Here is a 20,874-nt window from a genome sequence, read left to right on the forward strand (position 1 = left end):
AGAGTATTATATAAAACTTCTCTCTTAACCGAGTCGCGCTTAGGCCTAATTAATATCATTTTAAGTGCACACTATCAGAAGAAATATGTTGTTCTCATTAAAAATCTTACATTTTATTCTTTGTATACAATTAACAGGCAACAGCATAATAAAGGAAAATTATTAAATGATTTTTCTTAAAATAATGTGGTTGCCATGATGACGATGATGATGATGATGATGATGATGATGATGATTCACGGGTAAACTAAGTTTGAAGCGATGAGGACGCGTGCAGGATGTGTGGGAGGTTTACTTGTTGCAGCTCTCCGCTCTCGACGTGAAATGCAAGGGGACGAATTTTTACGCCACCCCTCTCTCCGTTGTGGGGCGTCGGCTCTTTCTTCGTCTCGGGTTGTAGGCAGTTTGGATTAGTCGTGACGCTCTTCCATTCTGCTACGCAAACAGATGGCAGAGCCAGAGCCCTCTGTACACAAACTGCGCTGCGCTTATCTCCCAGCACTGTAATTCTATCCGGACCGCTTAATTTCCATCTTCTTCATAACGCGTTCAAACAATCGTTTCTCATCCGGGGTGGGCGGAGTGACGGCACTCAAATGGGATTCCTATTTCCCTCAAAAGCCACCTGCGAACGGATGTCCATTGTATCTTGGTACCGCATCAAAACGGAGGAATGACTTTGCACTATTTCGTTTGGGTAAAGAGGGACGGAGTCCCAGATCCACGCTTGTTGTGTTGTAATTGAGGGCAGGGGCGGACGCAGGATATTTTTTCGGGGAGGGATTTCAGGAGATAGTAAAAATGGAGTAATGACAAATAAGTTTATATACTCACAATTTGTTTCCGAGTCACAAACATTTACAAATTGGTCCTACCCCAACCCAGCTCGATGGCATTTAAGTGTGTTTAAATGCGACAGGCCTCATATCAGTCGATTTACTGGCATGTAAAAGAAGTCCTGAGGAAAAAAATTCCGGCACACCGGCGACACTGATATAACCTCAGCAATTGCAAGAGTTGTTGAATAAACCATAATTTTTTAATTTTAACATTTACAATGACTGCAATACAAAAACAATGACGGTATGACATTTACAGAAGAAGGCGACGAGGCCTCTTAGACATTTCATCCAGTACTTCATGAGCTTTTACTACTACATTTTTATGTATATACATCAAGGCCAGTCCATTTAGGCTGTAGTTACAGGCAACGTGCAGAAAAGTTTCAGGGCCTTGTGAGTGCAGGGAAAAATAATTTCATTGCACCTGTTCAAAGATGATATAAAAACAGTAGGTATTAGGTGAAGATTTTTCTGATCAAGGAAATTTCTTCTCCACATCTTCAATTCATTGAAGAAAGACTCTGGTGATGCATCAACATCATTGGGCCACTGATTTGCTATAGCCTCAACAGCAGTTTCTAAATCTTCATCTGATGCTCACACTATGTTCTTAGGCAGAAAAGTTTGTATGGACTTTAGGATTCCCTTATGATTTAAAAACCTGTCCTTGAGCTGACTAATGAAATAGTCTAAGAAGAGAAGGAAAATTACAAGCCTAAATACTCTTCATGACTCTCTGTCTTGAAGTAAGAACTCTGTGTTTGTCTTCCTGCAGTTCTTGGAATTTAACATTTTAGCAAAGAGAATTTACGTGGAAAACTCTCTAATTCCTATGTACATTCACAAATTAAAATTAATATTATTTTTGTTTCTTGTTTCGCATTTTTCTCAAAATTTCGGGAGGGGATATATCCCCTTAATCCCCCCCTTGCATCCGCCCCTGATTGAGGAGTTACGTGGACTAACAACCTAAGTGACTTTAAGTCGTTATTTCACAGATCACATTTTCCGACACTCTCTTGTGTGCTTTATATTGTAACAAAATCTTGTTTCTCTACCTTATTCCTAAAGGGCAGCAGAAGCAACGTTGTATGAGTATGCGAGAGATCCGTCATCCTGTAGCTGGTTCTTACAGTGTGTCTAGCGTCTCGACTGGCAAAGTGTGTTGTGTCTGTTCAGTGTGAACGTAAATGCAGACCGATTCTGACAATGAAAGTGGTGATGTGTGTGGAAGTACTACATCCACGAGAGGTGTGAAAAGAAAAATAAGGAAAAGTAGTTGGAAAAAGGAAAGTGCAAAGAAGAGACGTAATTCCGGTAAAAGTTACATTTCAAGGAGCGGTAAAACAAAATCCGCTAAACGATATGGTGTTGTAAAAACATGTTGTAAATTGAATTGTGCAGGTAAATTCAGTCATCTTGATCAGCAGAGACTTTTCAGTGGATTTTGGAGTATTGGAGAAAAACAACTGCAGGACACAATGTTGTTAGGTTACATTGAAAAAAAAAAAAACTTTCCGTAACACAAAGAAACTTACGTCTGGAAGAACTCGTTAGTATTCATTTGTATACAAAGTGAAATTAGAGGTCACTAATGTCACTGTATGTAAAGGATTTTTACTGAAAGTGTTGCAAATTACAGAAGCCCGTATGAAAACATGTCAGCAAGATTTGAAAGTGGGGGCTGTTGCTACAACTGAAAAACGTGGAAAACACACAAATCGACCAAGGAAGATTGCACTGCACCTGGACTAAAGAATGAAAAGATTGGGGATGTCTGTTTTTATTTCAGTAGGTTATTTTACGACGCTTTATCAACATCTGAGGTTATTTAGCGTCTGAATGAGATGAAGGTGGTAATGCCGGTGAAATGAGTCCGGGGTCCAACACCGAAAGTTACCCAGCATTTGCTCATATTGGGTTGAGGGAAAACCCCGGAAAAAACCTCAACCAGGTAACTCGTCCCGACCGGGAATCGAACCCGGGCCACCTGGTTTCGCGGCCAGACGCGCTGACCGTTACTCCACAGGTGTGGACTTGGGGATGTCATGTCCTTGTTGAAATTCATGACAAAAGACAATGCTATGTGGCTACAGGGAATTCTGGACAGATATAGGCCTATTCAGATTTAAAAGTGCAATGATGGATCTGAAGTCACAGATGAAGATGAATGAAAACCATGTTTGTTTTGTACATTAAATTTCAATTTTAAAAACACATAACTTTTTATTTAGTATCATAAAACTGCATGAACAAAGGTCAACATAGTTCAAATATTAATATGTCTTTAATTTAACTTGTATAATAAAATCATTAATTAATTTTGTATATGTTATTTTCACAGTATAGTACGAAAGAATAGAGTTTATTTATGCATTTGTGATATTGTGCAATAAAGTACAATGTTAATAGAAGTGTTTGTATTCTTATGTTACATAATATTCTCCGATAGAAACCATTTATTGGCGTTCTGTGGACTAACAACTTAAAAGGAAGTCGCTTTAACATTTTTTTAAATACTGTAGTTCAATAATAGCCATTACTTGGTTACATTTTTGTGTTTAAGGAATGCTATATTGATAATATATATTTTAAAAGTTTGATGGAATATCACAGGAACACAGAAAAAGTAATATCGTAATTTTCAACTTCAATTTACTCAAAAGTATGGTTTTGCACATAAGCTGTTAGTCCACGTAACCCCTCAATTGCTCTTACATTTTCTGGCACTTCCAAATGCGACGATTGTTCGGAAACTCCGAGATTCTTATAGAAAATTCAGAAACACGGCATGACCTACTTTATACTGACTTAAAAGCAAAAACTGACGGTCTTCCCCTAAAAAAAAGTTGTAATCCCAACCTTAAATATAAGGTGATTCATAAGTACCTGTACAAAGTTTGTGGGTGTAATATAGAGGTAAAAATAAGACTAAAATATTCTACACAATTCTAATAATAAAATAGTAAATTATCCCAGGTTATTGTACAGATGCCTCAAACTAGGAAGCTGCCTGGAGAGGGGAAGTAGTAGAGCTAACGGAGGGGGCCCACCTAGGCTCCGATACCCAGGTATAGTCATATTATCTGAAAAGTTGACCTCTTGACAATGTATTCAAGATGTACCCTCCCTATGCAGCCTTCTCAACTGTTATTAGAACTGAGCTGTACCGTTCTGGTCCACAGTGTACAGCAGTAGGCGGACAGTGGTAGGGTAGAAGTGCTCTATGCGCCTGCGCGAACGAGACAGCTTGCTAGTTTGAAGCATCTGTACCTATTTATCGAAATATTTTTACAGCGGTATTTTACTAGGAAATACCATATCTTTACAAATCACTATTTTCGAGTTACGACACAATTTTACTAGAAGTGCGATATCTGCTAAGCATATTAGATACTTATAACGACGTTAAGAACTATTTTTCCCTGGGTGTATATATTTCAAGACAGATGAGCACTACCTAGAGGATTTGCCAAAAATAGAAGTTGTAGAATGTCTGCTGGAGGAGGAAGAAGCGAAGCAGGGAACGTGTATACAGTGTGTCCCAGAAGCGCAGAAGCGATAAGTTTTTTGTATATGTAACAATATCAACAGCTAATACTATAGTAACAATATCTCTGACTGAGGTTCTGGCTGTATGTACATCTATTATCAGGTAGTATATCTCACTTGACAATATGTCAGAGGAAGAATAATTGTTTGTATACATCTGAAGTCTGATTAGTGTAATATGTAGCTCATAGGCGATGTATGCAATGGAGGGGGAAAGAAACTGGCAATCCTATCACATTAGGCAACATATCTGACTCTGTACTTGGACTGACTTGTCAATCCCTGATTTAAACAAATAAACCTGAAGCAAAATACAAAAGTTGTCATTAAACTACAAAATACACAATGTCTTCACGTAAACAAAGTAGGTTTCATCAAATTAGTTGCGAAACCTATTGTCGTCATATAAACTAGCCTCTAGGTTAGTTTTGATTTGTTTTTGTGTGCAGTTGAAGTTCGTTGGCATATTGTATTTTAATATATGTTGTCATTTTGTTTGTACTGAATAGGTATTGTAGTTGGACTGCACCCGAGCACGAGTTTTTGCTCCTTCGGGTGTTATGATATACGTCATCTGTATAATCACAGGAAATAAATTATAAATTAAATTTATAAAATTATTATATCATAATATATTTGGGAGTGGCGATTTCTAGCAAATTGCCAACTGACATATTTCGTAGAAAAGTTAAGTAAGAATGAATATGAAACTGTAGTCTATATAAATATGTTCATTGTATCTAATTTGAAGTCCCGCGCCGTGGTGTCGTGGTCTAAGGCATCCTTCCTAGGACTCGCGTTACGGAATGCGCGCTGGTTCGAATCCCCATGGGGGAAGAAATTTTCGCATGAAATTTCGGCCAGTGTATGTGGACCGGTGCCCACCCAGCATCGTGATGCACTTGGGGAGCTACGATAGGTAGCGAAATCCGGTTGCGAATGCCAGCTATAACGGCTGGGGGGATCATCGTGCTAACCACACAATACCTCCATTCTGGTTGGATGATCGTCCACCTCTGCTTCGGCATGTGGGCGTGAGGCCAGCAGCCGGCTGGTCGGTCTAGGCCCTTCACGGGCTGTAGCGCCATGGATTATTTTTATTATCTAATTTGAAAATGAAAGTATTATTATGCAAAAACATACTACACATCAAATTACGCAGAACTCTTACTTACTGGCTTTTAAGGAACCCGGAGGTTCATTGCCGCCCTCACATAAGCCCGTCATTGGTCCCTATCATGAGCAATATTAATCCATGCAAATCTAGTCTTTCAGGTAAAGCTCCCTGTAAAGCAGATTTGAATAATTTCAAGGGAAAAATTGTTCCGGGGCCGGGTATCGATCCCGGGACCTCTGGTTGAACGTACCAGTGCTCTACCAACTGAGCTACCCGGGAACTCCACCCGACACCGTCTCAACTTTTCGCTTTACATCCACACAACTCGCGTGGGCTGACGAAACGCCAGACACCCACATCGAGTGCACACAATCTCTGTGTGACTTGGAATTGTGGTTTTCTGTTAACGTACACAGTGACGTATATATTATGCAAATCTAGTCTTTCAGGTAAAGCTCCCTGTAAAGCAGATTTGAATAATTTCAAGGGAAAAATTGTTCCCGGCCGGGTATCGATCCCGGGCAGCTCAATTGGCAGAGCGCTGGTACGTTCAACCAGAGCTTCCGGGATCGATACCCGGCCCCGGAACAATTTTTCCCTTGAAATTATTCAATATTAATCCATTCTCTATCATCATATCCCACCTCCCTCAAATCAATTTTAATATTATTTCCCATCTACGTCTCGTCCTCCCTAAAGGCCTTTTTTCCCTCCGGCCTCCCAACTAACACTCTATATGCATTTATGGATTCGCCCATACGTGCTACATGCCCTGCCCATCTCAAACGTCTGGATTTAATGTTCCTGATTATGTCAGGTGAAGAATACAATTCGTGCAGTTCTGTGTTGTGTAACTTTCTCCATTCTCCTGTAACTTCATCCCTCTTAGCCCCAAATATTTTCCTAAACACCTTATTCTCAAACACCCTTAACCTATGTTCCTCTCTCAAAGTGAGAGTCCGAGTTTCACAACCATAAAAGATCAACCGGTTATATAACTGTTTTATAAATTCTAACTTTCAGATTTTTTGACAGCAGAGTGGATGATAAAAGCTTCTCAACCGAATAATAACAGGCATTTCCCATATTTATTCTGTGTTTAATTTCCTCCCGAGTATCATTTATATTTGTCACTGTTGCTCCAAGATATTTAAACTTCTCCACCTCTTCGAAAGATAAATTTCCAATTTTTATATTTCCATTTCGTACAATATTCTCGTCACGAGACATAATCATATACTTTGTCTTTTCGGGATTTACTTTTAAACCTATCTCTTTACTTGCTTCCAGTAAAATTCCCGTGTTTTCCCTAAACACATCACCAATAATTATCACAGTTCTTACAATAATACAGAAACACACATGGAAATATAGCTCGCGCAAGGAACGATTACCGAAAAACAGTGGTGGCGTTACTATCTGTTCTGACGTGTGTATGTAGGCACGCAGAGGGAGCGAGAGGTACGGGCCGATTGAATTACTGCCTCTTCCAAGAAGATAACAGATGGGGACATAGCCTGTGGAAATGAAGAGCGTAGCAAGAGAAAAATTCGAAGCGAATTAAACGCGCAACATTATGTTTACGAATAAAATGTGATACTCTGCGAGGGGAACGCTCCATCACTGCATGATAAAATAAACGCACTTGGAACAAGACACGTATTCACATTCAGTGGAACTGAAAGAAAAACCGTAATGTAACTATCTCAATGTAAGAAGGTTCTATCGATATCGTTTCTCTTCCTACTGTAGTCTTGAATATCATTCAAGTTATCACGTGACCTTTCCTGTCGCTCGCTCTTCCTTATCGAATTCTTTCGTTCGCATTCCTGTGGTCGGTAATCCCCGCTTGCGAGACCTACAGATCGAACCGGAAAGTCAACAATTGAACACATGAACAGAATTAAAATATAAACACGAAAAAACATCCACAACACATTCAATACACAATTGCAATTTAACACCCAAACATTATTTAACATAACATTAAGTACCGGGAACACAAAATCATCTCAACCATCATCCAAACATACTGTACTCCAACCAGGAGAAAGTCTCAGGGGAATGAGACGCAGCGGGGTAATGCTGTGAATGAACGTTGATGACATAAAGTCACAGACGTGGGTACACGCATCTCCATTGGATAACTCTCAAATCACACACGATAACACTGATACACACATACTTATACTACCCTAGTTACAAAATTAGATCACGGTTAATATCCTGGTCTTTTAATCCCTCCATACAGGAAATAACATATGCAGGAGAGCGCATGATTTTTAAACTGACGTTATAACGGGAATATTATAAATCTACTTCGCTCCAATAGATGACGCAATAGTAAGCACATTCCTTTCACGGTTAATCTCCTGGTTTGACAACAGTACTCCACAAACAACAACACAACAAGGGATAGGCGCGAGAGCTGATTCAGTAGATTGCTAACCGCTGACGAGGAGAGACACCACTCCGAAACAGTGTCGTACGAAAACTCAAGGTACATTATCCCTTTCAAAAATAATATTAACATATTTTACATTTCATTAACAAGTGGAATAGAGTGAACTATAAGAAGGTTATCTTTCGATTCGAGCGCACTATTAGTTATTTAAATTTATTTTGCTTTGGATGATTATTCGAGAAAAAAGACACAAACAGGGGTGTCATTCGAAACATGATACAGAGCAATAACATAATAACGAGAGTATGTGTTAATTTCGCCAATTCGATTTTAGGATTTTATTTCAACGATTCAACTTTTTCTCGGCATATTTTAAGATTTAATCTCATATTTTATGCAGTGGAGAGTAAAACTCTGTTTTAGAAACCTGAAATTCTCATCGTGCCTTGTTGCACTCATGTCCGAAAGACTTTCTTGCCAAGACTTCCTTTTTAAAAAGTTCTGACATTAATTATTCCGTTTTAATATTCATTTTCGCCATCCCTCATTTTTTTCATCGTCCGTATTTCGATATAAAAAGAAGTTTCCCGATGAGCGAATGCATTTAAATGAGATTCTGGGTGCAGCAAACTTTGCTCACGTGACGTGGGCACCGCCCAGCGACCTGACATGTTTTAACATTCGCCTAAAGCCCCGCAGTATTGCGGCCGGCGCACAGAATGGTTTGTGTGTTTACTTTTCTTCGCTGTAATCCGGATTCATATCTCGAACAGCTTGAACTAGGACTTATGAAAGAGAACAGGATAGGACGATTTTCTCAGGGTGCTGTAGCTTCCGACGAATCAGTAACACTAATTTTCATCATCTGAACTGTCAATCTAACGCAGGGCTGGGCACAATACGTGATTCTGAGAAAGGAGCGCTGTGTGTGGTTTAAAGAGCGAGTCTTGCGAGCATACTGTACGTCATTCAGTGTCGGTGCAGTGGTGACTCTGCAGTATGATGGCGAACTTTGAAGACGGAGCTTCCGCTCATACACTAAACCGTCCCGCTATTCCCAATGCGTTTAATATATCATGGGAGAAGGAGTTCTTTTTGGTAGAGAGCAGTGGATTAGCAAAGTGTTTAATTTGGCATAAAACACTCCAACTGATTAAGAAGTTCAGTATCCAACGGCATTCTTCTTTACAACATGCTACTGAATATGACAAATATGTTGGTAATGAACGCCATAAATTAATACAACTTAAAGAAAATGTTTCTCAGGTAAATTATATTAGAGTATCTATTTGATATTTACATTGCATTATAGGTTATTAAACATTTAGTAATATATAATTTTAAATTATACAAGTATTATGATATATCATAGTATAGTATATTACAGTTCATGATATATCATATATCCTATTATATATCATGAACTGTAATATACTACACTATGATATGTCATAATATTTGTATAATTTAAAATTATATATTACTAAATGTACTATCATAACTTATAATGCAATATAAATATCGAATACTCTAATATAAGGTACCTGAGAAACATTTTCTTTAAGTTGTATTAATTTATGGTCATATCATATCACATATGTCATATCATATCATATTTTTTATATTATATTATATTATATTATATTATATTATATTATATTATATTATATTATATTATATTACATTATATTATATTATATTATTTTATATTATATTATATTATATATTAACAGAATGACAATAATGCACTTAGTGAATCGGCTATGAGAATTAGCTACAAAATTTGCCACGAAATTGCAAAGGAATTCAAAACATTCAACGAAGGTAAATTCATCAAGCGATGTTTAATTATATTGGCAGATAAACTCTGTCCACAGCAAGTAGGGGAAATGGAAGCCATATGCCTGTCTCGTAGAACCGTGGTGAGGAGATTGCAGTATGTGCGTATGGGTTATGTAAATAAGCCTAATGATTTGTGTGTGTGCATAGAGCGAAGTTTATTTCATTAAATTACTAAGAGTGTTATAAATTCTGTAATGTTCAATGGATTGAAGTAATATCCTTATAAACTATTATGTACTGACAGACTGAATGACTAGAACAACCGTGGCTCTTGTTACATTAATGCAGGGAAGGTAGCTGTAATGCGAGTCCGCCACTGCGTGAGCGTTCTGCTCTGGCTTGGAATTGAAGTGCCTTGCGGAGCGAGAGCAGCTCTGGCAGACTAAATGGAGCCGTTCTCATGCCCGGCCCTGATCTAAAGGAAGTTTTGTCAGGACACTGAAGAGAAATTACATTATACTTGAAGCTACAAATCTTCTCATCGAAGTAATGCATTTCGGAGATTCCTCTTCCTCCATCCCCCTCAAAGAAATCACTCTTTCTGCATGTCTAACAGTGTAGTATATACAGTCACGAAGCTTGAGTTGTGAGGTTGCTAGGAACAATAAACTGTGCCGGTACTATTTCGCATTGTGTGTAATGAGGCGAAAGTAGCGAACCTAGTGGTTAGCAACTATCTATGGATGCCTATTTACTACGTATTGAGCTTCGTGACTGTATATACCAGACTGTAGTAATACTGTCGAAGATTATCTAACTATTTTCATCAAAATATTTTGTATTCTGCTGCGTCTTCAGTGAATAAGTTTATCTCATTAATTTCTAAGATGGTGGAGGTAATCGTTGCTCAGATGACACTAGTGATGAATTTTATTTTATTGGATTATTTTACGACGCTGTATCAACATCTCAGGTTATTTAGCGTCTGAATGAAATGAAGGTGATAATGCCGGTGAAATGAGTCCGGGCTCCTGCACCGAAAGTTACCCAGCACACTAGTGATGAAAAGATCTAACATTCGAAAAAAAAACGTTTAGTTCTTCACTTAAGTTCTTCTTAATTCTTAACTTGTATTCTACGCTTATTATTACGGTTTTAATTAACTTATATACTTGTTCCTCGCATGTTTAAAATGGAAGAAGCGAGACACTGTTTCCTTCCTTACAGAAACACTATCTCAACATTACTCACTTATCGTAAATAACCAAAATTTCTATTAGTGACAATTACTCAACACTATTAAGTGAAGATAATGGTACATCCATTTTTATTTTTAAGGTAAAACCAACTCGAAAGTGGTCGCTCTTTAATAACACAGCTACTGATAGGTGAAGATACAATTTCACCTTTCTACCTTCCATGAGATACATGCGATCCATGTAAACCTCTACCACTGTAATGAGTTGTAATTTCTGTTTGGCAGTTAATACGCACTTGAAATTTAATATTATGATCGCTATTATTCTGGGAGAATTTATATTGGTGCCCTGTAACAATTGTCATCTATTGTTGATATTGATATTGGCTATTATTTTAGAACGTAAGTAGAGATTAGTTCGTCGCATTGTAGCAAACTTGTAATACTCAATTCGACAGCGTGTTTTTGTGCTAGATGACAAATCCCCTCGTTAAGACGCAACGGGAATTTCGAACAGAATTCGGTGTGCGCCATGTTCCAACCAGGCCAACAATTTTCTCGATGGTGAGAAAGCTGGAGACAACTGGCTCGCTTCTTAACGAGAGTGGAAAGCATAGACCTGCAATACCTTAAGCTTCTGTGGACGATGTTCGAGAATGTTCGCTGAACTCACCAAAGAAATCGTTGAACCGATTAAGACATTAAGCTATTCATATGGCACATATCAGACAGCAGCAAAGAACTCGCGTTTACTAGCCTACACAGTACATGTATAACCAAAGCCACCGTTTTTGGCGTGTGAAATAAGTAATGGGAACGTTGCGAGCGAGTATCTTATTTTTACCACAGACTGTGGGCGAGAAAGCTGACAACTATGATTGGCAGATTGCTGAGGTGACTTCTGTTCTGGAGGTGGTACCACGCTCAGCTCTCTCAGCCGAAGTGGCAACAGATGCCACTGACGGGGCGCTTTAATCAAGGACACGCCCCAGAAATGCAAAGTGCGGGTATCTTGACTTTACCGCAGTCAGCGGTCTTACTGTTGATAATAATTTTTGTCGTAGAATAAAAAAACAAAGAAGAAATGAGTAATATATAAATTAAACGAGTTTCGAATTCGAAAACTATCCACAACCAATCTACGCATTGAGCTACCGTAGCTACAAGGAGATTAATTATGTTAACCAAAATCAGTCAGACCAAAATTTCGCTACGAGTAATTCGTCACCTTCGAAATTTAAGTCTCTCAGGTTATTTCTCAGCTTTCAAATTAAAAGAGCGGACTACAGCTTTTCTACATTCACCATATACTAAGATCATATCGACTTTTTTTGCATTAGTAAATTCTAAGTTCTCTAGAATAGCCAGGATAATTTTTTTTCCATGAAATACCACACAACAATGGTTCGAAGTCTCCCCAATATTATTAATTGGCAACAAAAAGAAAGAATTAACATATGTACGTGGGAGTGTACGTAAATGATAAAAAAATAAGATAACGAATACGGTAAACAAAAATATAACTGATTAAATTTCCAACTTCTTTACTGTGTTAATATTTAAGATTTACCTTAGCTGACTAATTTCTAAGCCTTGTTCTTCATTGTCCAAAGCCTAGTGGAGATCCTGCGCTATCTTCTGGTTTCCTGTTGTGGTGAGGTGTGTTCATTATTGTGTCGAATAGGGTGTGTGTTTTTAAATTGAGTTGAGTGTTCAGGATGTAATGTAAGTGTGTTTTTATGTTCGTAAATCTCATATTGTTCTAGGGTGTCAAGTTTCTGGTTTCTTGGCTGGATGTGTAATATTTTCATGTCAGTGTCTATGTTGCTGTAGTTGTGATTGGAGTTTGTGATGTGTTCTGCTTAGGTTTAATCGTTGTGTGGTTTGGTTATGGCTGTGATGTGTTCTTTGTAACGTGTTTGAAATGATTTTCCAGTCTGTCCAATGTAGAAGTCGTTTGGAGATGTCGTGTCCTATCATAAATCCCATATGATTTTAAGTTTTTGTGCAACAAGGTCTTCATTAATATTATCTTGGGCTGTTAACATTTAGTGCAACAAAGATCATTGTCATTTCTACTTTATCTAGTTTAATTGTTGTTAGGAATCAGAGCATTAAACTTTCTGATGAAAATACACTTTCGTGTCATTCTTGAGAACTCTGTACACGATAAATTTACGAGCCGTTTTCTATCTTTTAATTTCGTGCAAACAGCACATAAATAGACAAACTCGTTTACGAGATATTAAAGTCGGTAATGTTGGGCGTCTCATTCTATATACATTTGCCATCAAATTTTTGACATGTCACTCCAACAAGCAATGAATTTCATTATATCTTTTAAACGACCGATACTGGGAACTCCTACATAATATCACTCGACCGAGGCCAGTGGAGTCCTGCATCCCGGAGCGCCACTTGTACTGCTCCAGCGTTAGTATAGCGTCATCGCGATTGCGGCCGCGGCGCCAATCGCCTCGGTCGAGTAATAATAGCTACCATTAACTTATACGTTTCAAATTATATACGTTCATCCCATGTTTACGATGCTATTTTCGCCTCGTTACATCTGGTCTTAAATTGCGAGGGGTGGAGTAGCAACCTTGGGAAAATGTGAATGCACATTTGACTCAAGAAAACGTTGTCTGCAAAAAGGCCAAGGAGAGAATGTGACGTTTCTGAAACCGGAAGTGCGTCAAGATTCTTAAAAAGATATGATATGATATGATATGATTTGATATATATGATATGATATGATACATGATATGATATATGATATGATATATATATATATATGATATGATATTATATGATAGGCTATATGATATGATATATGATATGATATGATAATGACATGATATGACATGATATGATATGATATGATATGATAATGACATGACATGACACATGATAATGACATCACATGATATGACATGATATATGCTATGATATGATATGATATGATATGATGATATGATAATGACATGACATGACATTATATGATATGATATGATAATGACATGACATGACACATGATAATGACATGACATGATTTGATAATGATAATGACATGACATGACATGATAATGACATGACATGACATGATATATGCTATGCTATGATATGATATGATATGATAATGACATGACATGACACATGATAATGACATCACATGATATGACATGATATATGCTATGATATGTTATGATATGATATGGTATGATAATGACATGATATGATATGATATATGATATGACACATGATAATGCCATGACATGATATGACATGATATATGCTATATGATAATGACATGACATGATATGATATATGATAATGACATGACATGACATGATATGTTATGATATGATATTGACATGACATGATATGATATGATAGTGACATGACATGACATGATATGATATGATATTATATGACATGACATGACATGATATGATATGATATGATAATGACATGATATGATATGATATGATAATGACATGATATGATATGATATGATATGATATGATATGATATGATATGATAATGACATGACATGACACATGATGACATGACATGATAACGATAATGATATGACATGACATGATATATGCTATGATATATGATATGATAATGACATGACATGACATATGATATGATATGATATATGATAATGACATGACATGATATGACATGACATGATATGATATGATATATGATAATGACATGACATGACGTGATATGATATGATAATGACATGACATGACATATGATATGATATGATATATGATAATGACATGACATGACATGACATGACATGATATGATATATGATATATGATAATGACATGACATGACGTGATATGATATGATAATGACATGACATGACATGATATGATATGATATGATAATGACATGATATGACACATGATAATGACATGACATGATATATGCTATGATATGATATGATATGATATGATAATGACATGACATGACATGATATATATGATATGATAATGATAATGACATGACATGACATGATATGATATGATATGATAATGACATGACATCACATGATATGATATGATATGATATGAAAATGACATGACATCACATGATATATGATAATGACATGACATGATATATGATATGATATAATGACATGACATGACACATGATAATGACATGAAATGATATGATAATGATAATGATATGATATGACATGACATGATATATGCTATGATATATGATATGATATGATAATGACATGACATGACATATGATAATGACATGACATGATATGACATGATATATGATATGATATGACATGATATATGCTACATGATAATGACATGACATGATATGATATATGATATGATAATGACATGACATGACATGATATGATATGATATGATATGATAATGATAATGGCATGACATGACATGATATGATATATGATATGATAATGACATGACATCACATGATATGATATGATAATGACATGACATGACATGATATATGATATGATATGATAATGACATGACATGACACATGATAATGACATGAAATGATATGATATATGATATGATATGACATGATATGATAATGACATGACATGATATGATATGATATGTTATGATATGATATGATAATGACATGACATATGATAATGACATGATATATGCTATGATATGATAATGACGTGACATGACATGACATGATATGATATGATATGATATATGATAATGACATGACATGACACATGATAATGACATGACAAGATATGACATGATATGATATGATATGATAATGACATAACATGATATATGATATGATATGATAATGTCATATGTCATGACACATGATAATGATATGACATGATATGATAATGATAATGATATGACATGACATGATATATGCTATGATATGATATGATAATGACATGACATGACATGTTATGATATGATATATGATAATGACATGACATGACACATGATAATGACATGATATATGCTATGATATGATATGATATATGATATGATATGACAATGACATGACATGACATGACATGACATGATATGATATGATATGATATGATATGATGACATGACATGACATGATATGATATGATATGATATATGAAAATGACATGATATGATATATTATAATGACATGACATGACATGACACATGATAATGACATGACATGATATGATAGTAATAATGATATGACATGACATGATATATGATATGATATGATAATGACATGACATGACATGATATGATATGATATGATAATGACATGACATGACACATTATAATGACATGACATGATATGACATGATATATGCTACGATATGATATGATATGATAATGACATGACATGGCATGATATATGATAATGACATGACATGATATGATATGATAATGACATGACATGACATGATATGATAATGACATGACATGACATGACATGACATGATATGATATGATATGATATATGATATGATGACATGACATGACACATGATAATGACATGACATGATATGATAATGATAATGATATGACATGACATGATATATGCTATGATATGATATGACATGACATGACATGATATGATATGATATTATATGATATATTATATATGATATATGACATGACATGACACATGATGACATGACATGATATGATATGATATGATAATGACATGACATGACACATGATAATGACATGATATGACATGATATATGCTATGATATGATATGATATGATAATGACTTGACATAAGAGGACATGATATGATATGATATGATATGATATGATATGATAATGACATGACATGACACATGATGACATGACATGATATGATAATGATAATGATATGACATGACATGACATGATATATGCTATGATATGATATGATAATGACATGACATGATATATGCTATGATATGATATGATATGATAATGACATGACATGATATGATATGATAATGACATGACATGACACATGATAATGACATGACATGATATGATAGTGATAGTGATATGACATGACATGACATGATTTATGCTATGATATGATATGATATGATATGATAATGACATGACATGATATGATATGATATGATATGATATGATATGATATATGATACAGGGTGGAACATAGGGTACTGCATTAATTATAGGATGAGATTCCTTAAAATATAACGAACAAAAAAGTCTAATATCATTTTGCTCGTTTTTGCGAGGTTTTTGAAGAAATAATACTTTCATGCCGACATTTCGATCGCGAATTTTACGAATACTGTTTAAAATACGTTGTACGTCCATCTGCACACTAATGCAATGTAAACATCACAACAGCTGATCAATTGCGAGTACTACTAAAATCGTCTGCCGTCTCGACAGCGATGCCAGATTTTTAGAACTTCTGTACGTGACTCGACAATTAATGTTTCCAATGTTTCTTCAATCGATTAATTCGTTATCTGTGAATTTCATAATTAAAATACTGCTGCAACATGACCATAACAAATGTTCTCTTCGTTGGTATACAAGAAATTAAACCGCAATTTAAACAATATTCGTAAAATTCGCGATCTAGATGTCGGAATAAAAGTATTATTTCTTCAGAAACCTTGCAAAAAAGAGCAAAATGGAATGAGACTTTTTAGTTCGTTATATTTTAAGGAATCATATCCTACAATTAATGTACTACCTTATGTTCCACCCTATATAATATAATATAATATAATATAATATAATATAATATAATATAATATAATATAATATAATATAATATAATATAATATAATATAATACTGGGTGTTCATTTGAAAGTGTGTCATGATATAATACTGGGTTTTCATTTGAAAGTGTGTCATGACGTCACTGTTGATGAGTCAGCGATTTGAAGCGAGTTTCAGCTTTTGTCCCAGAGAAGTTGCCTATTAATCAAGGCGTTTACTCTGAACTTGAGAACGTGTACGGTATAACTTGAACGTCGTAGCAACAGATGGCGGTCTGTTCGGTCTGTGTGCTACTATAACCTCTTTCGAACTGTGTTTTGCGCGGCCAAGTCGTAAGCAGGGTATTTGTTATCATCGGTTGCGTACGGCAACATTCCACAATACAAATGAAATGCTCCGTGCCCATGTTGACCGTCGAAGTTAATGTCAACGAATACGTAGGCTAAGTAATCGTCTTAACCCTCTCCCCATATCCCGACAGTAAGAAAAAAATTACCTCAGTACACGTTTCGAAAAAAAGTTCACATTCCTGCCACTACCGGCGTTACCGTACGTATCGGTAAGTACTCTTCTGAATGAACGCCGTACTTTCTAGGCAACTTCTCTAGCACATAAGTAATACACCTCTGCGGAAGTGTAGGAAGATTGAATTCTCTAGGCTCATCGACTAGCCACATGACGGCATACAGCGAGCCATGACACACTTTGAACTGAACACCCAGTATAATATAATATAATATAATATAATATAATATAATATAATATAATATAATATAATATAATATAATATAATATAATATAATATAATATAATAATTATAATATAATATAATATAATATAATATAATATAATATAATGTACATATGCCTGTGCGATAAGCTGAAGGTCTGTTAATATGTGCTACGTCTGTATGTAAATTTGACATATATTAAAACAAAATACTTAAAATAAAGATCAACCATCATCTAATTGAACCACACTCGACAAGTGAAGTATGTATTTTTTTCTCTGAAAGCATATGTTGATTCCATTAAGAAAACCTATCAGGCTACATTTCATTTTTACATTTAATTCCAAAACCTTCTATGAATCCTCTCAGACTTGTGGAAATTGGAAATTTATGTATTTTTAAATTTATAAACAATTTATTGCTTTATTGTTGGCACAAAACCTTGCTGCACATGTTAGTTTTTTTAATAATAAGTCTGAAATCGTTAATAATTTTGTTGAAATTCTTATGCTAGATTGTTTTCCCAAGTACGTTATGCTTAATTTTCATCTTCCTATATTCCAATATTGTTCAAATTGAACTCACATCTCATTCATTTTGCTATAATTCTTTGTAAAGTGTAGGTGCAAACGTTTCTTTTATTTCTTGCGTCATTATTTAAGTCATGTACATTAATAAAAGAGTAAGAGAAGGATGTGGTTTGTCCCAAAAGTTTTAAACACTCTGTTAAATATTAAATTTCCCAGCTCTCGCTGTGTAACGTTTAGAAACTATACTGGGTGTTCATTTCAAACTGTGTCATGACGTCAGCTATTATGTCAGAGAAGTTGCCTATTAATCAAGGCGTTCAATCAGAACTTGAGAACTTGTACGGTATATCTTGAACGTCATAACAACAGATGGCGGTCTGTAAACTCTGTGTGCTATCATAACCTTTTTCGAACTGTGTTTTGCGCGGCCAAGTCGTACGCAGGGTATTTGTTATCATCGGTTGCGTACGGCAACATTCCACAATACAAATCAAATGCTCTGTGTCCATGTTGACCGTCGAAGTTAATGTCAACAAATACGTAAGTAATCGTCTTAACCCTCTCCCCATATCCTGACAGTAAGAAAAAAACTCACCTCAGTACGTGTTTCCAGACAGTTCACATTCCTGCCACTACAAGCGTTACCGTGGTATCGGTAAGTACTCTTCAGAATGAACGCCGTACTTGCTAGGCAACTTCTCTGGCACATAAGCAATACGCCTCTGCGGAAGTGTAGGAAGATTGAATTCTCTAGGCTCATCGACTAGCCACATGACGGCATACAGCGAGCCATGACACAATTTGAACTGAACACGTAGTAGGATATATGGCTGTAGAAATCACACAAGTTCACAATGATCCCCAATAATTTCACCTACATATGAAGTTAATCTTCTCAAAACACATTGCGTGTAGTAAATAAACATCTTTACGTTTTTCTGTCGAGGAGTCTAATAGATTTAGATATTCTGCTTGTTGAGAACTTTTGTTCTCATGTCTTTACTTACGTGTTGCTGTCCTCGTAGGCGTCGCCGTATTCATCGTAAGTGCTGTAGTCGTCGATGTTGGGGGCGGCGTCGCCGTTGTTGGGGATATGTCCGTGACTCCACACTGAAACAAAGACAAAATATTCAGATCCAGATCTGGCTCAAATGAGGGAATTATACCTGGTAAGGTTTATCTTGTCTCAGTAGCAATAAAACCAAGTCCCTTCAAATGAGGGAAGAGATTATAGGAGGGTTGTAAATTTTCATGATTCCTTTCAAAATCTTGATATTGTACAGGCTGCCGGAACTCAATTTCTTGAAAGTCAAGCTCAGTGACGGAACTACACAGTACGAAGTGAGATATTTTGTTATTTTATTTTGCGCTACAAGATGTATCAACTAGTCTCTTCCGCCACTGGATGGATGGACGGCAATAAACTAGCATTAAACATTAATAAAACTAACATAATTCAATTTAAAGCCACTTCAAATTTAATCTCTGAAACATTGGACACAACTATCAACAATATGCCTCTACTAGAAACATCAACAACCGAATTTCATGGTTTGCATATGCAATACAATAAATTGGAAAAATCATATCAAAGAAATAACCCCCAAACTTAGTTCAGCATGCTTCGCAATTAGGTCGTTACAACAATTTCTTAACAGCAGTATCTTAAAGACAATATATTTTGCCTATTTTCATTCCATTATGTCCTACGAAATAATGTTTTGGGAAAATTCTGCAGATAGTAAAAATTTATTCTTATTAAAAAAAGAGCCATTAGAATAATAGTTGGAGCAAAGGCTAGAGAATCATGTATATTATTTAAAAAAAATAGAGATTCTAACCTTAACAAATCAATACATATACTCTACAATAAATTTCCTCTTATGTAATAAAGACAATTTTCCAACTAACTCAGCCATACATAGTATAAATACCCGCAAAAGGAATGATTTTCATACGCCATCATCAAATT

General features: G+C 35.7%; 1 protein-coding gene across 1 annotated transcript in view; it reads right to left on the reverse strand.

Moving 5' to 3' along the window:
• The window catches only part of LOC138708116 (tyrosine-protein kinase transmembrane receptor Ror-like), an 811,918-nt gene that overhangs the window by 214,335 nt on the left and 576,709 nt on the right, over positions 1 to 20,874 (reverse strand). The window contains exon 3 of the mRNA XM_069838318.1: positions 19,910 to 20,012. Coding sequence (XP_069694419.1) covers positions 19,910 to 20,012 — 103 coding nt within the window. The remainder of the gene's footprint in view (positions 1 to 19,909; positions 20,013 to 20,874) is intronic.

Source organism: Periplaneta americana, chromosome 10 (genome assembly GCF_040183065.1).
Source record: "Periplaneta americana isolate PAMFEO1 chromosome 10, P.americana_PAMFEO1_priV1, whole genome shotgun sequence".
NCBI classification, from domain to species: domain Eukaryota; kingdom Metazoa; phylum Arthropoda; class Insecta; order Blattodea; family Blattidae; genus Periplaneta; species Periplaneta americana.